This window comes from Mobula birostris, chromosome X, assembly GCF_030028105.1.
Source record: "Mobula birostris isolate sMobBir1 chromosome X, sMobBir1.hap1, whole genome shotgun sequence".
NCBI classification, from domain to species: Eukaryota; Metazoa; Chordata; class Chondrichthyes; order Myliobatiformes; family Myliobatidae; genus Mobula; species Mobula birostris.
The window spans coordinates 24,363,075-24,386,548 of NC_092402.1; the positions used below are offsets into that span (position 1 = coordinate 24,363,075).

General features: G+C 42.2%; 1 protein-coding gene across 3 annotated transcripts in view; it reads right to left on the reverse strand.

The window, feature by feature from the left end:
• Positions 1-23,082, reverse strand: part of eftud2 (elongation factor Tu GTP binding domain containing 2) — a 97,435-nt gene extending 74,353 nt beyond the window's left edge. Inside the window, exons 1-9 of one of the 3 annotated variants that reach the window (XM_072249681.1) lie at positions 23,005-23,082; positions 20,448-20,556; positions 16,382-16,541; positions 15,823-15,901; positions 9,748-9,823; positions 9,570-9,635; positions 7,235-7,270; positions 6,857-6,947; positions 6,352-6,434 (exon numbers count right to left, since the gene is read on the reverse strand). In XM_072249681.1, the coding sequence (XP_072105782.1) occupies positions 6,352-6,434; positions 6,857-6,947; positions 7,235-7,270; positions 9,570-9,635; positions 9,748-9,823; positions 15,823-15,901; positions 16,382-16,541; positions 20,448-20,546 (690 nt within the window). In that variant the 5' untranslated portion in view covers positions 20,547-20,556; positions 23,005-23,082. Of the gene's footprint in view, positions 1-6,351; positions 6,435-6,856; positions 6,948-7,234; positions 7,271-9,569; positions 9,636-9,747; positions 9,824-15,822; positions 15,902-16,381; positions 16,542-20,447; positions 20,557-22,996 lie in introns of all 3 variants that reach the window. The other 2 variants (XM_072249683.1, XM_072249682.1) reach the window with 2 other exon arrangements.
• Between the last annotated feature and the right edge of the window lie 392 nt (positions 23,083-23,474).

The following is a 23,474-nucleotide window of genomic DNA, read 5'->3' on the forward strand; positions in this document are numbered from 1 at the left end:
GTTATGAGTGTTGCTTGGACCCCAGCATCTGCAGAGTATTTTGTGTTAACTTCTCAGACAGCTCATTCCAAATACTAATTAGGATATGTGTAAAAAAATTAACCCTCAGGTCCCCTGAAATCTCTTCCATCTCAATATAAACTTCTAGTTCTTTACAGCCCTATGATAGGAATTAGACACTGGATATCTACTATATACCTTTCATAATTTTATATACCTCTGTCATGTTACCTCTCAGCTTCATTTGCTCCAGAGAAAACAGAACTGGCTTAACCAATCCCCTTCGATAACCGAAGCCCTTCAATCGAAGCAACATCCTCGTGAATCTTTTCTGAACCCACTCTAGCTTAAGCATGAGCTTCCTACATTCTGATGACCAGAACCGCACATAATATTCCAAGTTTGTACAAGTTCTAACCATCGCTTTGTAGAACTACTATAACATGATGCCCCAACTCTTAAATTCACTGGCTACAGCTGCTGAAGACAAGCTGTGCGTCTTCCTCATCATCCTGACTACCTGTGTTTCCATTTTCAAGGATTTATCTACTTGTACTCCAAGTTCTCTGTTCAATAATATTGCCTAAGGCCCTGCCATTCACTGTGTATGTCCTGCTCTGGTTTACTTTCTTAAAATGCATCACTTTTCACTTCTCCAAGTTAAATTCCATCTGCCATTCCCTTGCCAACTCTCACAGCTGATGAATATCCTGCTCTTTTTTTTAAAACAGTCAGTAACACTTCACTTTTAGAGAACTCAAAGCCAAAATCCAGGTCACCCATTTTTTTTTAAAACAACATTGATATCTTCAGCTACATAAATCTGTATGGTCTTCTAATTTCATGCACACCTTGAAAGTTAGTAACTTTCTACAATGCAAACACAAGGAATTCTGCAGATGCTGGAAATTCATGCAACACACATCAAAGTTGCTGGTGAACGCCGCAGGCCAGGCAGCATCTCGAGGAAGAGGGACAGTTGACGTTTTGGGCCGAGACCTTTCATCAGGACTAACTGAAGGAAGAGCTAGTAAGAGATTTGAAAGTGGGAAGGGAGATCCAAAATGATAGGAGAAGACAGGAGGGGGAGGGATGGAGCCAAGAGCTGGCAAAAGGGACATTAGAGGATCATGGGACAGGAGGCCCAGGGAGAAGGAAGGGGGGGGGGGAATCCAGAAGGTGGTCAAGGGGTATAGTCAGAGGGACAGAGGGAGAAAAAGGAGAGAGAGAAAAAGAATGTTTGTATATAAATAAATAACGGATGGGGTACGAGGGGGAGATGGGGCATTAGTGGAAGTTAGAGAAGTCAATGTTCATGCCATCAGGTTGGAGGCTACCCAGACGGAATATAAGGTGTTGTTCCTCCAACCTGAGTGTGGCTTCATCTTTACAGTAGAGGAGGCCGTGGATACACATATCAGAATGGGAATGGGATGTGGAATTAAAATGTGTGGCCACTGGGAGATCCTGCTTTCTCTGGCAGACAGAGCATAGGTGTTCAGCAAAACGATCTCCCAGTCTGCGTCGGGTCTCGCCAATATATAGAAGGCCACATCAGGAGCACCGGACGCAGTATATCACCCCAGCCGACTCACAGGTGAAGTGTCGCCTCACCTGGAACGGCTGTCTGGGGCCCTGAATGGTGGTAAGGGAGGAAGTGTAAGGGCATGTGTAGCACTTGTTCCGCTTACAAGAATAAGTGCCAGGAGCGAGATCAGTGAGGAGGGATGGGGGGGACGAATGGACAAGGGAGTCACGTAGGGAGCGATCCCAGTGGAAAGCAGAGAGCAGTGGAAAGCGGCCAATAAGTGAGTGGGCCAGTGAAGGAGAGGAGCTTTGAGGCTTTGACTCGAGAGATTCTGGCAGTTTTGGCAGTTGGTCTGTGCAATCAAGTCAATCAAGTTTTGAATAGATCAGCAGAAAGCCGTTGATTAGACTATCAAGGTTTGAATAGCTCAGACTCAGCAGAAAGCAGCTGATTGGGCAGTCAAGGTCAGGTGACCAAGCATTTTGAAAAGCTCAAACAGATAAAGAGGGATAGCTCAGGCAAAGTGGCCTGTGGAAAGTGGCCAGTAAAGGAGTGGAGCTTTGAGGAGAAGGGGCAGAGGACAAGCTTGCTCGCAGTTAGTCTTTACAATGCCTCCTGAGACGGTGATGTGCCTCTCATGTGAGATGTGGCAGTCTTGGGGGAACTCCCCTCTCCCGCAGAGTCACATCTGCCAGAAGTGCATACGGCTGGGCGATCTGGAAGACCATGTAAGGAATCTGGAGCAGCAGCTGGATGACCTTCGATTCATAAGGGAGAATGAGGCAGTCACAGATGAGAGCTACAGGGAGGTAGTCACACCTAGGCTGTCAGAAGCAGGTCGTTGGGTGACAGTCAGGGGGGGGGAAGCGAAGGTGAGCAGACAGGTAGTGCAGAGCACCCCTGTAGCCATTCCCCTGAATAAAAAGTTTACCGTCCTGGATACTGTTGGCGGGGACAACCGACCAGGTGTGAGCCACGGTGGCAGGGCCTCCAGCACTGAGTCTGACCCTGTGGTGCAGAAGGGTGGGACGGAGAAGAGGAGAGCTGTTGTCATTGGAGACTCTATAGTCAGGGGAGCAGACAGGAGATTTTATGGACGTGAGAAGGACACCCGCATGGTTTGTTGCCTCCCGGGTGCCAGAGTCCGGGATGTCTCTGACCGGGTGCACGACATCCTGGTACGAGAGAGAAAGCAACCAGAAGTCGTGATACATGTTGGGACCAATGACATAGGCAGGAAGAGGGATGAGGGTCCTAAAGTGTGAGTTTTGGGAACTAGGCAGAAGGCTGAAGAACAGGACCTCAAGGGTGGCGTTCTCAGGATTGCTGCCAGTGCTACGTGACAGTGATGGTAAGAATTGGAGGGGATGGCAGTTGAATGCGTGGCTGAGGAATTGGTGCAGGGAGCAGGGTTTTAGATTTTTAGATCATTGGGATCTCTTCTGGGGAAGGTGGGACCTACACAGATTGGATGGGTTGCACCTGAACTCGAGGGGGAGCAATATCCTTGCAGGTAGGTTTGCCAGCATGGTTTGGGAGGGTTTAAACTAATTTGCGAGGGGGATGGGACCCGGAGCGATAGAGCAGTGAAAGAAGTGCATGGAGTAAAGCCAGATCTAACGTACAGAGAGGCTTTGAGGAAAGAGAAGCAGAATAAATGGTATAAAGACAGTAAGGTAGAAGGGCTGAAATGTGTGTAGCTCAATGCAAGAAGCATCAGGAACAAAGGTGATGAACTGACAGCTTGGATACATACATGGAATTATGACGTAGTGGCCATTACAGAGACTTGGCTGGCACCAGGGCAGGAATGGATTCTCAATATTCCTGGATTTCAGTGCTTTAAAAGGGATAGAGAGGGTGGAAAAAGGGGAGGAGGGTGGCATTACTGGTCAGGGACACTATTACAGCTACAGAAAGGGTGGGTAATGTAGCAGGATCCTCTTTTGAGTCAATATGGGTGGAAGTCAGGAACAGGAAGGGAGCAGTTACTCTACTGGGGGTACTCTATCGGCTGCCTAGTAGCAGCAGAGATACAGGGGAGCAGATTGGGAGGCAGATTTTGGAAAGGTGCAAAAATAACAGGGTTGTTATCATGGGTGACTTTAACTTCTCTAATATTGATTGGCACCTGATTAGTTCCAAGAGTTTAGATGGGGCAGAGTTTAAGTGTGTCCAGGATGGATTCCTATCACAGTATGTGGACAGGTCGACTAGGGGGAATGCCATACTAGATCTAGTACTAGGTAATGAACCGGGTCAGGTCGCAGATCTCTCAGTGGGTGAGCATCTGGGGGACAGTGACCACCGCTCATTGGCCTTTAGCATTATCATGGAAAAGGATAGAATCAGAGAGCACAGGAAAATTTTTAATTGGGGAAGGGCAAATTATGAGGCTATAAGGCTAGAACTTGCAGGTGTGAATTGGGATGATGTTTTTGCAGGGAAATATACTATGGACATGTGGTCAATGTTTAGAGATCTCTTGCAGGATGTTGGGGATAAATTTGTCCCGGTGAGGAAGATAAAGAATGGTAGAGTGAAGGAACCATGGGTGACAAGTGAGGTGGAAAATCTAGTCAGGTGGAAGAAGACAGCATACATGAGTTTTAGGAAGCAAGGATCAGATGGGTCTATTGAGGAATATAGGAAAGCAAGAAAGGAGCTTAAAAAGGGGCTGAGAAGAGCAAGAAGGGGGCATAAGAAGGCCCTGGCGAGTAGGGTAAAGGAAAACCCCAAGGCATTCTTCAATTATGTGAAGGAAAATAGATGACAGGAGTGAAGGTAGGACTGATTAGAGATAAAGGTGGGAAGATGTGCCTGGAGGCTGTGGAAGTGAGCGAGGTCCTCAATGAATACTTCTCTTCGGTATTCACCAGTGAGAGGGAACTTGATGATGGTGAGGACAATATGAGTGAGGTTGATGTTCTGGAGCATGTTGATATTAAGGGAGAGGAGGTGTTGGAGTTGTTAACATACATTAGGACGGATAAGTCCCCGGGGCCTGAAGGAATATTCCCCAGGCTGCTCCACAAGGCGAGGGAAGAGATTGCTGAGCCTCTGGCTAGGATCTTTATGTCTTCGTTGTCCATGGGAATGGTACCAGAGGATTGGAGGGAGGCGAATGTTGTCCCCTTGTTCAAAAAAGGTGGTAGGGATAGTCTGGGTAATTATAGACCAGTGAGCCTTACCTCTGTGGTGGGAAAGCTGTTGGAAAAGACTCTTAGAGATAGGATCTCTGGGCATTTAGAGAATCATGGTCTGATCAGGGACAGTCAGCATGGCTTTGTGAAGGGCAGATCGTGTCTAACAAGCCTGATAGAGTTCTTTGAGGAGGTGACCAGGCATATAGATGAGGGTAGTGCAGTGGATGTGATCTATATGGATTTTAGTAAGGCATTTGTCAAGGTTCCACACGGTAGGCTTATTCAGAAAGTCAGAAGGCATGGGATCCAAGGAAGTTTGGCCAGGTGGATTCAGAATTGGCTAGCCTGCAGAAGGCAGAGGGTCATGGTGGAGGGAGTACATTCAGATTGGAGGATTGTGACTAGTGGTGTCCCACAAGGATCTGTTCTGGGACCTCGACTTTTCGTGATTTTTATTAACGACCTGGAAGGTGGGTTGGCAAGTTTGCAGACGACACAAAGGTTGGTGGTGTTGTAGGTAGTGTAGAGGATTGTCAAAGATTGCAGAGACATTAATAGGATGCAGAAGTGGGCTGAGAAGTGGCAGATGGAGTTCAACCCGGAGGAGTGTGAGGTGGTACACTTTGGAAGGACAAACTCCAAGGCAGAGTAGAAAGTAAATGGCAGATCCCTGAAAGTTGTCTCACAGATGGTTAGGGTAGTTAAGACAGCTTATGGGATGTTAGCTTTCATAAGTCAAGGGATAGAGTTTAAGAGTCGCGATGTGATGATGCAGCTCTATAAAACTCTGGTTAGGCCACACTTGGGAGTACTGTGTCCAGTTCTGGTTGCCTCACTATAGGAAGGATGTGGAAGCATTGGGAAGGTACAGAGGAGATTTACCAGGATGCTGCCTGGTTTAGAGAGTATGCATTATGATCAGAGATTAAGGGAGCTAGGGCTTTACTCTCTGGAGAGGAGGAGGATGAGAGGAGATATGTTAGGGTGTACAAGATAATAAGAGGAATAGATAGAGTGGATTGCCAGTGCCTCTTCCCCAGGGCACCACTGCTCAATACAAGAGGACATGGCTTTAAGGTAAGGGGTGGGAAGTTCAAGGGAGATATTAGAGGAAGGTTTTTTACTCAGAGTGGTTGGTGCATGGAATGCAGTGCCTGAGTCAGTGGTGGAGGCAGATACACTAGTGAAGTTTAAGAGACTACTAGACAGGTATATGGAGGAATTTAAGATGGGGGCTTATATGGGATGCAGGGTTTGAGGGTCAGCACAACATTGTGGGCTGAAGGGCCTGTACCGTGGTGTACTATTCCATGCTCTATCCCTTTTGCCTATCACCTGTCCAGCTCTTGGCTCCATCCCTCCCTCTCCTGTCTTCTCCTATCATTTTGGATCTTCCCCTCCCCCTCCCACTTTCAAATCCCCTACTAGCTCTTCCTTCAGTTAGTCCTGACGAAGGGCCTCAGCCCGAAACATTGACTGTACCTCTTCCTAGAGATGCTGCCTGGCCGGCTGCGTTCACCAGCAACTTTGATGTGTGTAACTTTCTACAATATACATTCTTTTCATGTTTGCAGGCAAAATTGGGTTATCATGCACCTTCATTCCCAGAACCAGGAAATTGTCTTATTTCATAGATTTTATAAAAATTCTTTACTTTTGGTCTATGTGCCCACTCACCCCCTCCGCTGCATCAATGAAGAGTACCATGCCATCTGAGATTCTGAAACCAGCTGTAACCTCATCAGAGAAGTTTACATGCCCTGAAAAGTAAATTATAGATTTAAAATATAGATTGAAAAGGTAGGAGAGCTGACTGACAGCTTGGCAGTCATAAGATTAAACTTCAAAAGTTGCCTGTCACTTTAACAGTTTCATTTGAGTTTTAAGTGCAGGTACTGTAAAGAAAACAAAGAAATAGTGAGGAGCTTTTATGTGAAACTATTTAAAAACATCTAATATTAATCACTATTTTAAAATATAAATGAATTTTTCTCTTTTAGAAATATTGATACATACAACTGAAAATCCCATGGAACAATCTGAGAACTTAAATTTTAAGTAAACATCATCTTTATACTATTACCTAACCAAATAATAGAACTAAATAAAATAATTCAACTATTTTTTTTATTTAGTTCACTGGATAAATTTAAAACATTTGAAACCAGTTCACAGAACTCACCTGGCGTATCTATGATGTTGAAAAGATAGGATTTGCCTTTGGAATCTGGAAGTACCATTGTGACAGGTGTACTTTTTATGCCCACTCCTCTCTAAGAAAAAAATATTGAAGAAATTATCCAAGGGAATTTCAAAAAGCTCCCATAAATTAACAACACAAACACGAGGAGATCTGCAGATGCTGGAAATTCAAGCCACACACACAAAATGCTGGTGAAACGCGGCAGGCCGGGCAGCATCTATAGGAAGAAAGTACTGACCAAGGGTCTCGGCCCGAAACATCGACTGCCCGTCTTCCTATAGATGCTGCCTGGTGCTGCGTTCCACCAGCATTTTGTGTGTGTTGCATAAATTAACAAGATTGAATAAGAATGCTTACCTCCTGTTCTGTAAAGAGAATATCAGTGTATCGAAGCTGAAGAAAAAAACACAAAACATAATTTAATAATTTATTAATCTGGAGATCAATTTGGCTGTACTGATGCAGCCTACCATTCTACTCTAATCTTCCAGTATCCTTCTGGACACTTAAACTGTTATTAGCATCTGTACAGCGTTTTAATTAACTCTTCCCAAATAACTGAGATGGCTGCAACTAAGACTGTTCCGTGGCTTTGAACTGCTGCTCTCCCACCCTTCTTTCTCCAGTACCCAATCATCCCATAGCAGTTGATTCAATATGACCGTTGTGAGAGTCAGCATTACAATAACCCTGCAGGAATAGTCTTATGTGAAATTAGCATCCATCATAACTTCTAACCTAAAGACTACTTTACCTTGGCAAGTAATCTAAATCTGGAACAAACCAAAGACATCTGTATTGTGATGTTTAAAAAAAAATATCAGAGTTAGAGATAGCAACACACATCAAAGTTGCTGGTGAACGCAGCAGGCCAGGCAGCATCTCTAGGAAGAGGTGCAGTCGACGTTTCAGGCCGAGACCCTTCGTCAGGACTAACTGAAGGAAGAGTGAGTAAGGGATTTGAAAGTGTTGTTTTTTTTTAGAGTTAGAGATATATGGTCTTCAGTAAAAAAAATTAACTTAAAAAAAATTATTCTCCTTTGTAAGTTATTTAAACTTTCAGCAAAAACCGAAACAACTTGATTTCAAAAGGATTCAGGAGATTAAAGCAGCTAAGCAGACTTGAGGATGTGACTAAACAAACTGATGAAGGTAGAGCAGTAGATGTAGTGTGTATGGATTTCAGGAAGGCATTTGATAAGCTACCCTGTGCAAGGCTTATTGAGAAAGTAAGGAGGCATGGGATCCAAGGGGACATTGCTTTGTGGATCCAGAACTGGCTTGCACACAGAAGGCAGAGTGGTTGTAAACGGGTCATATTCCGCATGGAGGTCGGTGACTCAGGGATTTGTTCTGGGACCCCTACTCTGTGATTTTTATAAATGACCTGGATGAGGAAGTGCAGGGATGGGTTAGTAAACTGGCTGATGACACAAAGGTTGGGAGTGTTGTGGATAGTGTGGAGGGCTATCAGAGGTTACAGTGGGGCATTGACAGGGTGCAAAACTGGGCTGAGAAGTGGCAGATGGAGTTCAACCCAGGTAAAAGTGAGGTGAACAACAAGAATCCTGCAGATGCTGGAAATTCAAGCAACACACATCAAAGTTGCTGGTGAATGCAGCAGGCCAGGCAGCATCTCTAGGAAGAGGTACAGTCGACGTTTCAGGCCGAGACCCTTCCTAAAAGTGAGGTGGGTCATTTTGGTAGGTCAAGTATGATGGCAAAATATAGTATTAATGGTAAGACTCTTGGCAGTGTGAAGGATCGGAGGGATCTCGGGGTCCGAGTCCACAGGACACTCAAAGCAGCTGCGCAGGTTGACTCTGTGGTTAAGAAGGCATACGGTGTATTGGCCTTCATCAATCGTGGGGTTGAGTTTAAGAGCCGAGAGGTAATGTTGCATCTATATAGGACCCTGGTCAGACCCCAATTGGAGTACTTTGCTCAGTTCTAGTCACCTCATTACAGGAAGGATGTGGAAATCATAGAAAGGGTGCATAGGAAATTTACAAGGACGTTGCCTGGATTAGGGATCATGCCTTATGAGAATAGGTTGAGTGAACTCAGCCTTTTCTCCTTGGAGCGACAGAGTATGAGAGGTGACCTGATAGAGGTGTACAAGATGATGAGAGGCACTGATCGCGTGGATAGTCAGAGACTTTTTCTCAGAGCTGAAATGGTTAGCACGAGAGATTTAAGGTGCTTGGAAGTAGGTACAGAGGAGATGTCAGGGGCAAGTTGTTTTTTTTTAAAAACAGAGAGTGGTGAGTGCGTGGAATGGGCTGCTGGTGACGGTGGTGGAGGCAGATACAATCAAGTCTTTTAAGAGACTCCTGGATAGGCACATGGAGCTTAGAAAAATAGAGGGCTATTACCCTATATTACCCTTGGTAATTTCAAAAGTAAATACATGTTCAGCACAGCTTTGTGGGCTGAAGGGCCCGATTGTGCTGTAGGTATTCTATGTTTCTAACAATGGACCTGTGAGAAAATACATTTTAACGACTTTAAATTTGTTTCTATTTTATTAACGTTAAGTCAATTATTAGCTTAAGGCTTTAGGAATTAAAAAGAAAATAATATTGCTGTGCTGCATGGGGAAAATATTAATATCAGCCAAAAATAATAGTGTTTTTTTTTAAAAAGGTTTTGCAGTTAAATATATATTAAGAAAGTTGCCAAGAACACTTACATCACGATCATCCTTTTTACGAATCTCTGGATGAGTCTGTTCAATCAAGCAATCAACAAAGTTTGTCTGAAAGAAATTATTAAAAAATGTGTTTATATTTTTTATATCCTCTAGTCAATCTATATTTTAAACTATCTTCTCTACAATTAAAATAGCACCTTCACACGTAAATACATACCTTTCCATGATGCAAGTGCCCACAAAGAGTAATATTCCGAATGAGCTCAGAATTATCCATCAGATCTGCAAGGAACCTGAGATGAATTTAAAAAAAGATTTAATGATTTATGCAACACACATAAAAAATACTGGTGAACGCAGCAGGCCAGGCAGCATCTATATAGGAAGAGGTACAGTTGACGTTTTGAGCCGAGACCCTTCGTCAGGACTAACGGAAGGAAGAGATAGTAAGAGATTTGAAAGTGGGAGGGGCAGGGGAGATCCAAAATGATAGGAGAAGACAGGAGGGGGAGGGAAGAAGCTAAGAGCTGGAAAATTGATTGGCAAAAGGGATACGAGGCTGGAGGAGGGAGAGGATCATGTCGGGACTAACTGAAAGGATTTATAGATGTTTAGAATTTCTCTTTAAGTGCATTCAACAAAACAGCCAAAAGATAAGAAACATTCAATGTACAGCTGAAAATATATTTTAGAAAGCTGGATGACTGGTGATCTGCTGTGAATCTAAACATTTAATCATGAAGAAATGATGGAGCAGGCAAATTTGCCAAAAGGCCTAATTCTGGTCCTATACCTTATGGCATTAAGCATAATATGAATGGTACCTGAAAAGTGAATGACACGCAAAGGAACTATTTGCTGCTGTAAATCAATAAACCTTTGTAGGAGGCTCAATAACAAGTATACAGATACTTGGGGGGGGGGGGTGGAGGGCTGCAGCGACCTCGTCTCTGGTGTTGAGGCTCAGAAGGGAAGGGGGCATTGGAGGAATGCAGTGGTGGTAGGAGATTCAATAGTTAGAGGAGTAAATAGGAGAGACTGTGGACAAGATAGAGCCAACCAGGTGGTACATTACCTCCCAGGTGCCAAGGTCAGGGATGTCTCAAATCATATCCACAACATTCTAAAGGGTGAAAAATCTGGGTACACACTGGTACCAATGACATTGGAAGGAAAAGAGCAGGGGTCTAAAGAGAGCTAGGTAGAAAGCCAAAAAGCAGGATCTCCATAATAACAATCTCTGGCTTGCTACTTGTGCCATGCACCAGTGAGGGTAAGAACACCATGATTTAGCAGATAAAGGCATGGCTGAGGAACTGGTACAGGAGACAGGGTTTCAGATTTATGGATCATTGGCATCTCTTCTGGGGAAGGTATGACCTGTACCAAAAGGATAGGCTACACCTGAACCTGAGGGGGTCAATATCCTTGCCCAACAAATCTGTTAAAGTTCTTTGAGGAAGTAACAAGGAGGGTGGACACAGGAGAGGCAGTGGATGTCACTTATTTGGATTTTCAGAGGCATTTGATAAGGTGCCACACATGAGGCTGTTTAACAAGATAAAATCCTATGGTGTTACAGGAAAGATACTGGCATGGATAGAGGAATGGCTGACAGGCAGGAGACAGCAAGTGGGAATACAGGGGGCTTTTTCTGGTTGGCTGCCAATGACTAGTGGTGTTCCTCAGGGGTCAGTATTGGGATCACTACTTTTCACATTATTTGTCAATGATTTAGATAATGGAATTGATGGTTTTGTGCCAAAGTTTGCGGATGATACGAAGATGGATGAAGGGGTAGGTAGTGCTGAGGAAGCAATGTGATTGCAGCAGGACTTACACAAATTGGAAGAATGGGTAAAAAAGTGGCAGATGGAATAGTGTTGGGAAACATACGATAATGCATTTTGGTAAAAGAAACAATAATGTGGACTGAGAAGGTTCAAACATCGGAGGTGCAGAGGGACTTAGGAGATCTCATGCAAGACTCTCAAAAGGTTAATTTACAGGTTGAGTCTGTGGTAAAGAAGGTAAATGCAATGTTGGCATTTATATTAAGAAGAACAGAATACAAAAGCAAGGAGATAATGCTGAAGCTTTATAAGACACTAGTCAGGCCGTACTTGGAGTATCGTCAACAGTTTTGTGCCCCATATTTCAGAACGGATGTGTTATCATTGGAGAGAGTCCAGAGGAGGTTCACAAGGATGATTCTGAGAATGAAGAGTTAACATATAAGGTGCATTTGGCAGCTTTGGGCCTGTACTCACTGGAATTTAGAAGAATGCAGGGTGGTGGAGGGGGGATCTCATTGAAACCTACTGAATGTTGGAAGGACTAGATAAGGTGGATGTGGAGAGAATGTTTCCTATGGTAAGGGTACCCAGAACTAGGGGCACAGCCTCAAAATTGAGGGCAACCTTTTAGAACATAGGAAAGAAGGAATTTTTTTTTAGCCAGAGTAGTGAATCTGTGGAATACTCTGCCACAGACTGCAGTGGAGGCCGAGAGCATGGGTATATTCAAGGCAGAGGTTGATCGTTTCCTGATTGGTCAGACCATCAAAGGATTATGGCGAGAAAGCATGTGTATGGGGTTGAGTGGGTTCCAGAATTAGCCACGATGGAACTGCTGAGCAGACTCAATGGGTTGAATGGCCTAATTCTGCTCCTATGTCTTACGGTCTAAATAACAAGCAAGATAGACAAAGGAGAATTGGTTGATGTTGCGCATTTGGATTTTCAGAAGGCCTTCGACAAGGTGTAACCCATAAGGCTGCTTAACAAGAGCCTATAGTTTTACAGTAAAGATTCTAGCATGAATAGAGCATTGGCAGATTGGTAGGAGGCAAAGAGTAGGAATAAAGGGAGGCTTTTCTGGTTGGCTGCCAGTGACTAGTGGTGTTCAACAGCAATCTGCGTTGGGACCAATTCTTTTTATTTTATTTTATTTATTTTACCCTTCGTCAGGAAGGGTCTCGGCCTGAAACGTCAACTGTACCTCTTCCTAGAGATGCTGCCTGGCCTGCTGCGTTCACCAGCAACTTTGATGTGTGTTGCTTGAATTTCCAGCATCTGCAGGATTTCTGTTGTTCACCTCACTTTTACCTGGGTTGAACTCCATCTGCCACTTCTCAGCCCAGTTTTGCATCCTGTCATTGCCCCGCTGTAACCTCTGACAGCCTCCACACTATCCACAACACTCCCAACCTTTGTGTCATCAGCCAGTTTACTAACCCATCCCTCCACTTCCTCATCCAGGTCATTTATAAAAATCACAGGTACAAGCTATGTGAATCTATGGAATTTATTGTCACAGGCAGTTCTGGAGACCAAGTCATTGGGTACATTTAAGGCAGACATCGATTAAGCCAGATTCTTGATTAGGGCATGAAGGCATACAGAGAGAAGACAGGAGTTTAGGGCTAAGAATGAAACTGGATGATGAAATGGCAGAGCAGAATTGATGGGCCAAATGCTCCGATATCTTATGGTCTTACATAGTAGAATTCATCCTACAATTCGAGAAGGAGAAGCTAAAGTCAGATGTATCAGTGTTACAGTGGAGTAAAGTGAATTACAGAGGCATAAGACAGGAGTTGGCCAAAGTTCATTGGAAAGGGGCACTAGTAGGGATGTCAGCAGATGCATACCAAAGAAGACTTACTCTGAAGGCAGGATGACGCAACTATGGCTGACAATGGAAGTCAAAGCCAACATAAAAGCAAAAGGGAGGGCATATAATAAAGCAAAAATTAGTGGGAAGCTGGAGGACTGGGAAATTTTTAAAAACCAACAGAAGGCAAATAAAAAAAGTGAAATATGAAGGTAAGTGAGCCAATAATATAAAAATGATACCAAAAGCTTTTTCATATTTATAAAGAATAAAAGAGAGGAGAGTGGATTGCTGGAAAATTATGCTGGAGCGATATTAATGGCAGACAAAATGAATAAATGAGTAAGTATTTTGCACCAGTCTTCACTGTGTATACCAGATGTTCAAAAGTGTCAAGAGACTGAAGTGAGTGCAGTTGCTATTACTAGGGAGATGGTGCTTGGGAAACTGAAAGGGCTGAAGGTAGATAAGTCACCTGCACCTGATGGACTACACCCTAGTGTTCTAAAAGAGGTAACTGAAGAGATTGTGGAGGCATCAGTAATGATTTTTCAAGAATCAATAGATTTTGACTTGGTTCTGGAAGACTGGAAATTTGTAAACATCACTCCACTCTTCCAGAAGTGAGGGAGGCAGAAGAAACGAAATTATAGGCCAGTTAGCCAAACTGCAGTGGTTGGGAAAATGTGAAAGTCAATTGTTAAGGAGATAGTTTCGGGGTACATGGAGACACACGACAATAGGCCAACATCGACACGGTTTCCTTAAGGGAAAATCTTGCCTGACAAATCTGTTGGAATTCCTTGATGAAATAACAAGCCGGACAGATAAAGAAAAGAATCAGTGGATGTTGTGTACTTGGATTTTCAGAAGGCCTTTGACAAGGTGCTGCACATGAGGCTGTTAAACGCAAGGCCATGGCATTACAGGAAAGATATTAATGTGGGTTGATTGGAGGAGGCAAAGTGTGGGAATAAAGGGATCCTTCTCAGATTGGCTGCCGCTATTCTACAGCAGTCTGTGTTGGGACTGCTTCATTTTATATTTTATGTCAACGATTTGGATGATGGAATTGATGGCTTTGTGGCCAGGTTTGTGGACAATACAAAGATAGGTGGAGGGCCATGTAGCGTTGAGGTAGCAGAGGGGCTGCAGAAGGGCTTAGACAGATTTGGAGAATGGGCAAAGAGGTGACAGATGGAAGCATATGGTCATGCATGTTGATAGAAGGAATAAAAGCAAAGACTATTTTCTAACCGGGGATATAATTCAAAAATCCAAGGTGCAAAGCAATTTGGGAATCCTTGTACAGCATTCCCAAAAGGTTAATTTTCAGGTTAAACAGGTGGTGAGGAAGGTGAATGCAATATTGGCATTCATTTCAAGAGGATTAAAATATAAAAGCAAGGATGCAATGCTGAGGCTTTATAAGGCACTGGTGAGGCCTCACTTGGGAGTACTGTGAGCAGTTTTGAGCCCCTTATTTAAGAAAGGATGTACTGACAGTGGAGAGGGTTCATGAGAATGATTCCGGGAATGAAAGGGATGTCATATTGGCAGCAATTGAAGGCTTTGGGCCTGTACTCACTGGAATTTAGAAGATTGCAGGGGAAATCTCAATGAAACCTACCGAATGTTGAAAGGCCTATCTAAAGTGGATATGAAGAGGATGTTTCCTTTCGTGAGCCTACGGACCACAGGGCACATAGCCTCAAGACAGAGGGTCGTCTATTTAGAACAGAGATGAGGAGGAAGTTCTTTAGCCAAAATGGTGGCAAATCTGTGGAATTAATCGTCACAGGCAGCTGTGGAGACCAGGTCACTGAATGCATTTAAGGTGGAGATTGATAGATTCTTGATCAGTCAGGGCGCGAAAGGTTATGGGGAGAAGGCAGGAGAATGGGGTTAACAGGAAAATGGATAAGCCATGATGAAATGGTGGAGTAGACTCAATGGGCCGAATGGCCTAATTATGCTCCCATGTCTTATGGATACCCTTCATCCTAGAATGAATCCAGCTTTAATGCCTCAGTTATAAAATTTCTACACTGAACAGGTCTTGGACATTTTTAGTGATGTTCAACGGGACTGTGCTCAAAAAGCTTAACTATCCACAAATCCAAAAAGAAAATGGATACTTTGGGTGCAGAAAATATAAAAAAGCAAAACAAAAAAAAAATCATACTTCAACAAAGAATGTCTGAACTATTGTATCAGTCTAAATAGATCAATTAACAGCAGTGCATAAAAATATGGACGCATCAGAAAGATCTTGATTTTAGAGTAAAAGTCTTGTGCATGCACACTTGTGCTGGCAGCTCATTCCACACTCTCACCACCCTGAGTGAAGAAGTTTCCCTTTGTGTTCCTCTTAAAATTTTCACCTTTCACCCTTAACCCATGACCTCTAGTTGCAGTCCCACCCAAGCTCAGAGGAAACAGCCTGCTTGCATTACCCCATCTATCAAATCTCCTCTCAATCTTCTATGTTTCAAGGAATAAGGTCCTAACCTTAAAATCTTTCCTTAAAACTCAGGTCCTCCAGAGGCAGCAATATCCATGTAAATTTTCTCTGTACTCTTTAAGCAAAAACTCCTTAACAATAATTCTTATTTCCAATTAACCTTGACTTAATTTCCAAATAAGCTTAAAATGTACTGCAAAAACATTCACTTACTCCATATCATACACTGTTTCTGGTAACTCCTGCTCCATCAGTGTAAACTTCTTTTTCTTGACAGGTTTAATAATGGGTTCTGAAAGACAGAAAACTCAATTTCAAAAACAGCAACAGATTATTCCACTAACTGAAATTAAAAAAAAACATACTTCAACAGAAAATGTCTCAACTATTATATCAGCTGAAATAGATCTATTAATAGCAAGGCCTAAAAAGGTGGATGCAGTAGAATGATTTTAATTTTATTTAAACAAAAAACTCCTCTTCATTTTCACAGTGATTACCTTACCAGCAAGTCCCAAGAAGCCACGTGATGAACAGAAAACAAGGCCCAACATTGTTAATCAAATAAGCTTGCCTTTATTTTAAAATAAAATCTATTAGAAATTAGAAACTGCAGATCTGTGGGGGGGGGCAGGAATAGGAGCAGGACACCAAAGGGAGTAGAAAATGAGAGAGGAGAAGCAGTTTTCAAATAAATAAAATTAACTACAGTGAACAATACCCTTACATCCATTAGATTATTAATTTATTTAAAATGTATCACCTTACTTACCAGTAAGTGGCTGAGTATCTTCCTCTTGAACAATTGTCTCTACCTCAGGTCCATATACCTCCTCTGCAGTGGGGTAATACTTTTTATCCTCATGCAGCACCACTTCCATTCCAACGTGATCTTCATCCTGATCTCCAGCTTCTTCATCTTCCTCATCCTCCTTATTTATTCCAACACAAACATATATATATATATATATATATATATAAATGTTACTAAGTGACGAGTTGAAAGATAAATATGACATATCCTACAGCTGCCTTCCATTCATTTAAACTTGTGTTTCCTTTGTAGTTTGAAAAAAAAGACCCTTGCGAACTTATGCAATGATCAAAAACAAATTCAGAAAATACTTCTCCAGTCTGATACAACATAAAGAATGGCACCTGGCTGAGGAGCATGCATCCATCCATTACAGAAAACAAATTTTTATTTGGTCTTGCTAAGACATATGTTGTAGGCTCTCATTTTGAATTTTTAACTAACGTCAAAATATGGTCAACATAAAAAAAACTGCTTCAGTTTTAAGTATCAACTTCAGGACAGAAAATGTGACTTTGCCAAGTATATTTGTTTTTCCATGGTTTAGCCTTGAAAACAATTTTGGTAGTAGTCATCTTTAAAACTTTTTCACAGCCTTCCTTACCAAATGCCTGCTTGTACCTTGCACTTAGGCAAGGACTGTAACATTATAGGAGTCAGACTAGAGTGAGCAGCAAAATAGATAGCCTACCCTTATAATTTATCCTCGGCCACAAATTGCAAAGTTATGGTCAATGGCTAAATAGGCAAACTTTGTACTTTATTGTCGCCAAACAATTGATACTAGAATGTACAATCATCATAGCGATATTTGATTCTGCACTTCCCGCTCCCTGAATTACAAATCGATAGTAATTCTAGTATGCCTCCCACCTTATTCCTCAGCTTGTACATGCCCTGCAGCTGAACAGCCCCCAATATCCTGTAGACCAATTTGTAAGTAGCAACTAAGCTGCAGGCAGCAGAATACAGAGTGGGAAGGGGCAGGGAGAGGGGAACCACAGTTGGGGAAAAAGGGAAGGGAGTAGAAGAGGAGCAGAAAACACCAGAGACATCCTGTAATGATCAATAAACCAATTGTTTGTAAACAAATTATGTCGCCTGGTGTCTCAGGGATGGGTTTGTCTGCACCCGCGCCACAACCCCCCACCCCGCCCCCCCAAGCACTCATTCTCAACCATATCTCATCTGCCGTGCTCCTTCCAACGTCCTTTACTCCCACCAGATTTACAAACTCGCTCTCCGCTCCACATTGACAAAAAACGTGTGCAAAAGTATTACGCACCCTTGCCACCGTTGCAAGAAAAAGTTTGTGAACCCTTTGCAATTACCTGGTTTTCTGCATTAATTACTCATAAAATGTGGACTGATCTTCATCTAAGTCACAATAATAGACAAACGCAATCTGCCTAAACTAATAACACAGAATTTCAAAGGTTTCAAAGGTACATTTAATATCAGAGAAATGTACACAATATACATCCTGAAATGCTTTTTCTTCACAACCATCCACGAAAACAGAGGAGTGCCCCCAAAGAATGAATGACAGTTAAATATTAAAACCCCAAAGTACCCCCCCCCAGCTCCCCTCCTTCCCGCTCATAAGTGGCAGCAAGCAACGATCTGCCCTCCCCCCACTGGGGGGAAAAAAAGCATCAGCACCTGCCACCGAGCACTCAAGTGTGAGCAAAGCAACAACAAAGACACAGACTTGCAGTACTCCAAATTCTACTTGCTCACCCAGTATTCCACATACCACAGGCTCTCTCTCCCCCTAATAAGGGAGAAAGAGATGTCTCCATTTCACAGCGAGAGGAGACATAACAAACAACTTGCTGGTTTACGATGTTAAAAGTCCGTTGCTTCGCTTTTTCAAAGCTCTGTGCCCAAAGATCTCGGGTCTCTGGGCACACAGTCTTAGAACTTCCATCTCCCATGACACACCAATCTGCCCGGACACCGACCTTCGATCCGTCCATCTCCAGAGCCACGAGATCTCAACCCTCCAAAGGCGAGCTGAGCTCTTAGGCCAAGCTCTTGGCGTGCCGAATAACGGCCAGTCGTGAAACCCCGAGAACAAGTCCCATTCCCGCAAAAAACCATAGTCAGCATGTAATTGTACTTCTCGTCTATACTGAGTACACCATTTAAACAATCACAGTCTAGGGTCAAAAAAGCTCGTGAACCTCTGGGGTAACACCTTCTACAAAAGCTATTTGGAGTCAGGTGTTCCAAACAATGAGATAAGATTGGAGATGTGGGTTGTAGAGGGGCCCTGCCCTATAAAAGACACACAAAGTCAGGTTACTGACAGAGCCTACTCTTCTCAAGAAAGATCTGTTTATGCGCACCATGCCTCAATCAAAACAACTTTCAGAGGACCTGAAGAAGAATTATAGAGTTTGCAAAAGACCACCTGGATGTTCTACAACACTTATAGGACAATGTTCTGTGGCAATGTTTAATTTTCTGGCAGAAATGCTATGTCTGGAGAAAAAGAAAGGGCACTGCATACAACACCAAAACCTTATTGCAACTGTGAAGCACGGTGGAAGAAGCATGGTTTGGGGCTGCTTTGCTGCCTCAGGGCCTGGACAGCTTGCAATCATTGAGGGAACAATGAGTTCAAAATTGTATCACGACAATTTACAGGAGAATGTCAGGGTAGCAGTCTGTCACCTGAAGCTTAATAGAAGTTGGATGATGCAACAAGACAATGATCCCAAATACAAGAGTAAACCAACAACAGAATGGTTTAAAAGGAAGAAAATTCATGTTTTGGAATGGCTAAGTTAGAGTCCACACCTTAACCCAACTGAGGTGCTGTGGCATGACCTGAAGAGGGCTGTTGATGCAAGGTATCCCAGAAATACTGATGAACTGGAAGTTTTTGTATGGAGGCATGTTCTAAAATTCCTCATTGTCATTGTGCAAGTCTGATCAGCAGCTACAGTAAACATTTTGCTGGAGGTTATTGCTGCCAAAAGGAGGTCCTAGCAGTTATTAAATACTATTTTCCAGCTGCGACTGTGAATGATTAAACAATGTGTTCAATAAAGACATGTAAAGTACAATTGTTTGGTGTTATTAGTTTAGACAGATTGTGTTTGTCTATAGATGACTTAGATGAAGAGTAGGCCACATACTATGAGTAATTAATGCAGAAAATCAGGTAATCACAAAAGGTTCACAAACTTTTTCTTGCAACTGTATATACGGGCCTATGATTTTTTGGAAACTACAGTGTAACTGGATCTTAGTGTCACGTGTACCTATAGTGCTTCTATACAATATCACATTTTATGACTGTTCCAAAAGATCAGAATACAGACTATTTATGTGAGAATTTCTAGAGGAATTCACATGAAAAGTAACATTTAGCTAATCAGTTTATTATTGTCATGTGTACCGAGATACAGTGAAAAACTTTGTACGACATCCAGGCAGGTCATTCCATACACAAGTTACAGATAAAGTGCAGAGCAAATAAACAATTAAAGGGCCATGGCAAGTTACAGCTATCAAGAATTTATCTTTAGAGTAATAGTTTCATAATGAAAGAAATTATTGTGCTAGGCAATAAAGGATGGCCGGTAGTGTAGTTGCAGCTGAACTGAACTGCGAGGCGAGTGGTCCCAGGTTCTAACCTGGCCAGCGCCTTGCATGCTTTTCATCTGTGCTGGTTTGAGCATCAAGCTAGCAACTCAGCCTTGTAAAAAAAATAGACAAAATGCTAAAGAAACAGCAAAGGTTGCCGCTGATGCGCCACAAGCCGCAGAAAGGAACAACAATGCAATAAAGGCTAAACAATGGACCTGTAATGGTACTCTAATGAAAAAGCAATTGTTTCCATAAATGGGAAAGATATAAATTTAAGGTATTATTTAATACACAAGATTTTTTTTAACATCGTGGTTATAATACAAATTACAATCCATAACGGTATATTTTGGTATCATCAAAACAACCTATAAGAATTTTTTTTTGAGCCATTTCATGTTTAAAGAACATTTTTTCCCCTCACCTCATCCAGATCTTCGTCTCTGCTTATGCCATCTTCTTCATCAGAATCCAACTCTGGACCAATATAGTTACCAAATTCATCATACAAATCTGTATCCATGATGGGAAATCTAAAATGAGTACTCAAGTTAAACAATATACTTACTTTGATTTGGGTATCAAATACTTATAACTTATAGCTGAATGAATAAACAGAACCATAAAATGTACAGCAATAAATTAACCCATTTTCCCAATCCTGGAGGTGTTGGAAAATGCAATGCAAAACTTTCAGAATTACATCAACATTATAATGTTTCTGTATTAATTTTATTTTATCAAATCTTAATACTCATTCTAAAATATAAGCACAGTATTATACTTCACAACTGTTTTTAGTCATTCAGATGCTGATGTGCTTTCCTATCTTTCCCTGGGACCCTTCACAGAGCAAACTCAACTGTTAAGGCAAATCAGAATTGACTTGGGCAACTTCAAGCAATGGATATTGTTACCAAACAAAATTGACTGCTATGTTGTGTGACAGTTATCATTATTTTTTGAAATCTGCATGTTGATTGTTTCACATAAGAGTCATTAAAATCCTTCTGAACACCAACATTTAACAGGTCCATATGATTTAAATAAACGTTTCAAATAATTTCTTCTCATTTTCCTCCTTCTACTCTTTTGACAACTCATTTCATCAACATTGCAATGCACTTAGCATTCCTCCTCATAGCTCAATTGAGCTCCGAACTATGATATATACATTTGTCCCATTTATCAACAGGTAGAACATCAATACTGTTGCCTCTGATAACCCTCAGAAAAAGTACACCAACATGAAAATCACCCCTTTGGTGTTATAGGCCAAGTATTTAATGCAGGAGGTTGGCATTAAGGTAGTAAAACAGCCATGATTTATGATCTTAAAAGTCATGGGCTTCATGGCCTACTCCTGATTCTATCTCTATGATATACAGTCAATAAAATCTGTTCTCACATTTCATTTGTATACAACCTATGCAAAGAGACAGAGGCGAAACATGGACCAAGTAGAGCTCTTTCATTTTGATAAATTTCAAAAAAAAATGTTTAATTTTAACTTAAGTGTATGTGATTTATTAAACAAATAATTCAGCAAGGAAGGAACAGGTTCACAATCGCAAAATAAAATCCAATACCCCAAATATTATGGCAATGTCAAAAAAAAGTCAATTTTCACAGAGCAAAGCTCCAAAAGTGGCCATAATAAATAGTCACAAACAAGGGAAAATCTGCAGATGCTGGAAATCTGAGCAACGCACACAAGATGCTGGAGGATCTCAGCAGGCCAGGTAGCATCAGTGGAAAAAAGTTACAGTCGATGTTTCAGGCATAAGTAGTCACATCATTCAGTTCTTGGTGATGATCCAAAAAAATTTTACAAGGATACTACCCTTTGAAGAACCTCTCAAAAACAAATGCTGGAAAGACTCAGCTATTAAGACAGTATGGAGAGAAAAAATACTTAATGCTTCACATGCATAATCATTAAAACTTTCTCTTGATACAGTAATCTGAAACATTTAACAATTTCTTTTTTCACAGATACAGCCTGACCTGCTGAGTATTTCCAGCATTTTCTGCTTTTATTTCCGATTCCAGAAACTAAACTATGGATTATTTGGTTTTCAGGTGCCTTTTACATTTACCTGAGAGACTGGAAACCCTCTCTGGTAAAACACAGTGATCAGGCAACATCTCTAGATGAAAACAGACAGTCAGCATTTCAGGAAAAAACCAAAGGACCTCAACCTGAAACACAGATGAAAGATCATGACTAAAAATGTCAACTGTCCAATTCCCTCCACAGATGCTGCCTGACCACCGAGTTCCTCCTAGCACTTTATCTGGTGGTCTAGGTTACAGCATCTTGTCTGTCAAAGGCAGAAAATATATCAGGTTTTCATCATATTCAAGCAATACTGCAAGAAATATACAGAAGTGCTCTGCACTGGCTCTTGAATCTGCAACCTTCCACCTCAGAAACAAGGCCACATGTTCATCAGCCAGGGTTAAGAAAAGCAAAAAGGGAAAAACATTTAAAGAAAACTGAGAATAGCCAGGAACCTCTGTATTCTTTAGTCAGCCATTCAATATTTTCCTTCTCCTGGCTTTGAGTTAACAAATTAGAGCGAGAATTTACAACAGAAACAACACTGGTATATTGTGTGTGGAAGGAGAAACGAGCCCCAGTAAGAGTGGGAAGTTGTACCAGTTAGATTAAAACGGCAGTGGGAGAAAAAGGAGAGAGCAATAAGCAGTGGGGAAAGGGGAGGGGGTAATGGTAGTGTGGAAAAACTAGCAGCAGTGGGGTGAAGGCAGTGAAAGGGGGTCCTAAATAGCGGGGTGCACTAGAAGGCGGAAGGACCAGCAATGAGGCGGGGGAAGTGGACAATAGCTAAGAACCGGAGGGAACAGCTGCAGGAAGGAATACATTTACGACTGTTTCCTCGGAGTGGGATCCAAACCAGTGCCCTGAAAAAACAGCCTCCGAGCACGAAGAAGGCAAACGCCACCACTCACTCACTCACAATCCAAAGGCCGATCGGCGACGGGCAACCAGATGCAGCACGACCTCAGCGCATGGCAACTGCGCGCTTACGGAGCAAGGACCTGTCACTGCGTCCGATACATTTGCCTGTCGAGAATGAAAATAAACATTTTTAAAAAACATTCCGATAGAACCCTGCTTGTTAAATATGCAATTGAGGAGATGAGAGATGCGTATCTTAGTTATTTTTCCAAATTCAAAATGAAATATCGACGAAAGTATTGAGCTGGGTGTTTGCAAATAAGCCAGAGGGTGATAGACAGCTATTCACGTTGGGCTCGGACGCCATTCAGTCTATCAAGACTGATAAAAATTGAGTATCTATCCCAGTTCCATTTTCTAGGATTTTTTTTCCTATTTCTCTATTCCTAAATATCCAGCAGTCAATGGATCTCTTTCAAAAGTCAACAAGTAAAACCCCCGTATCACCGCCAGAAAATTGGAGGGGTA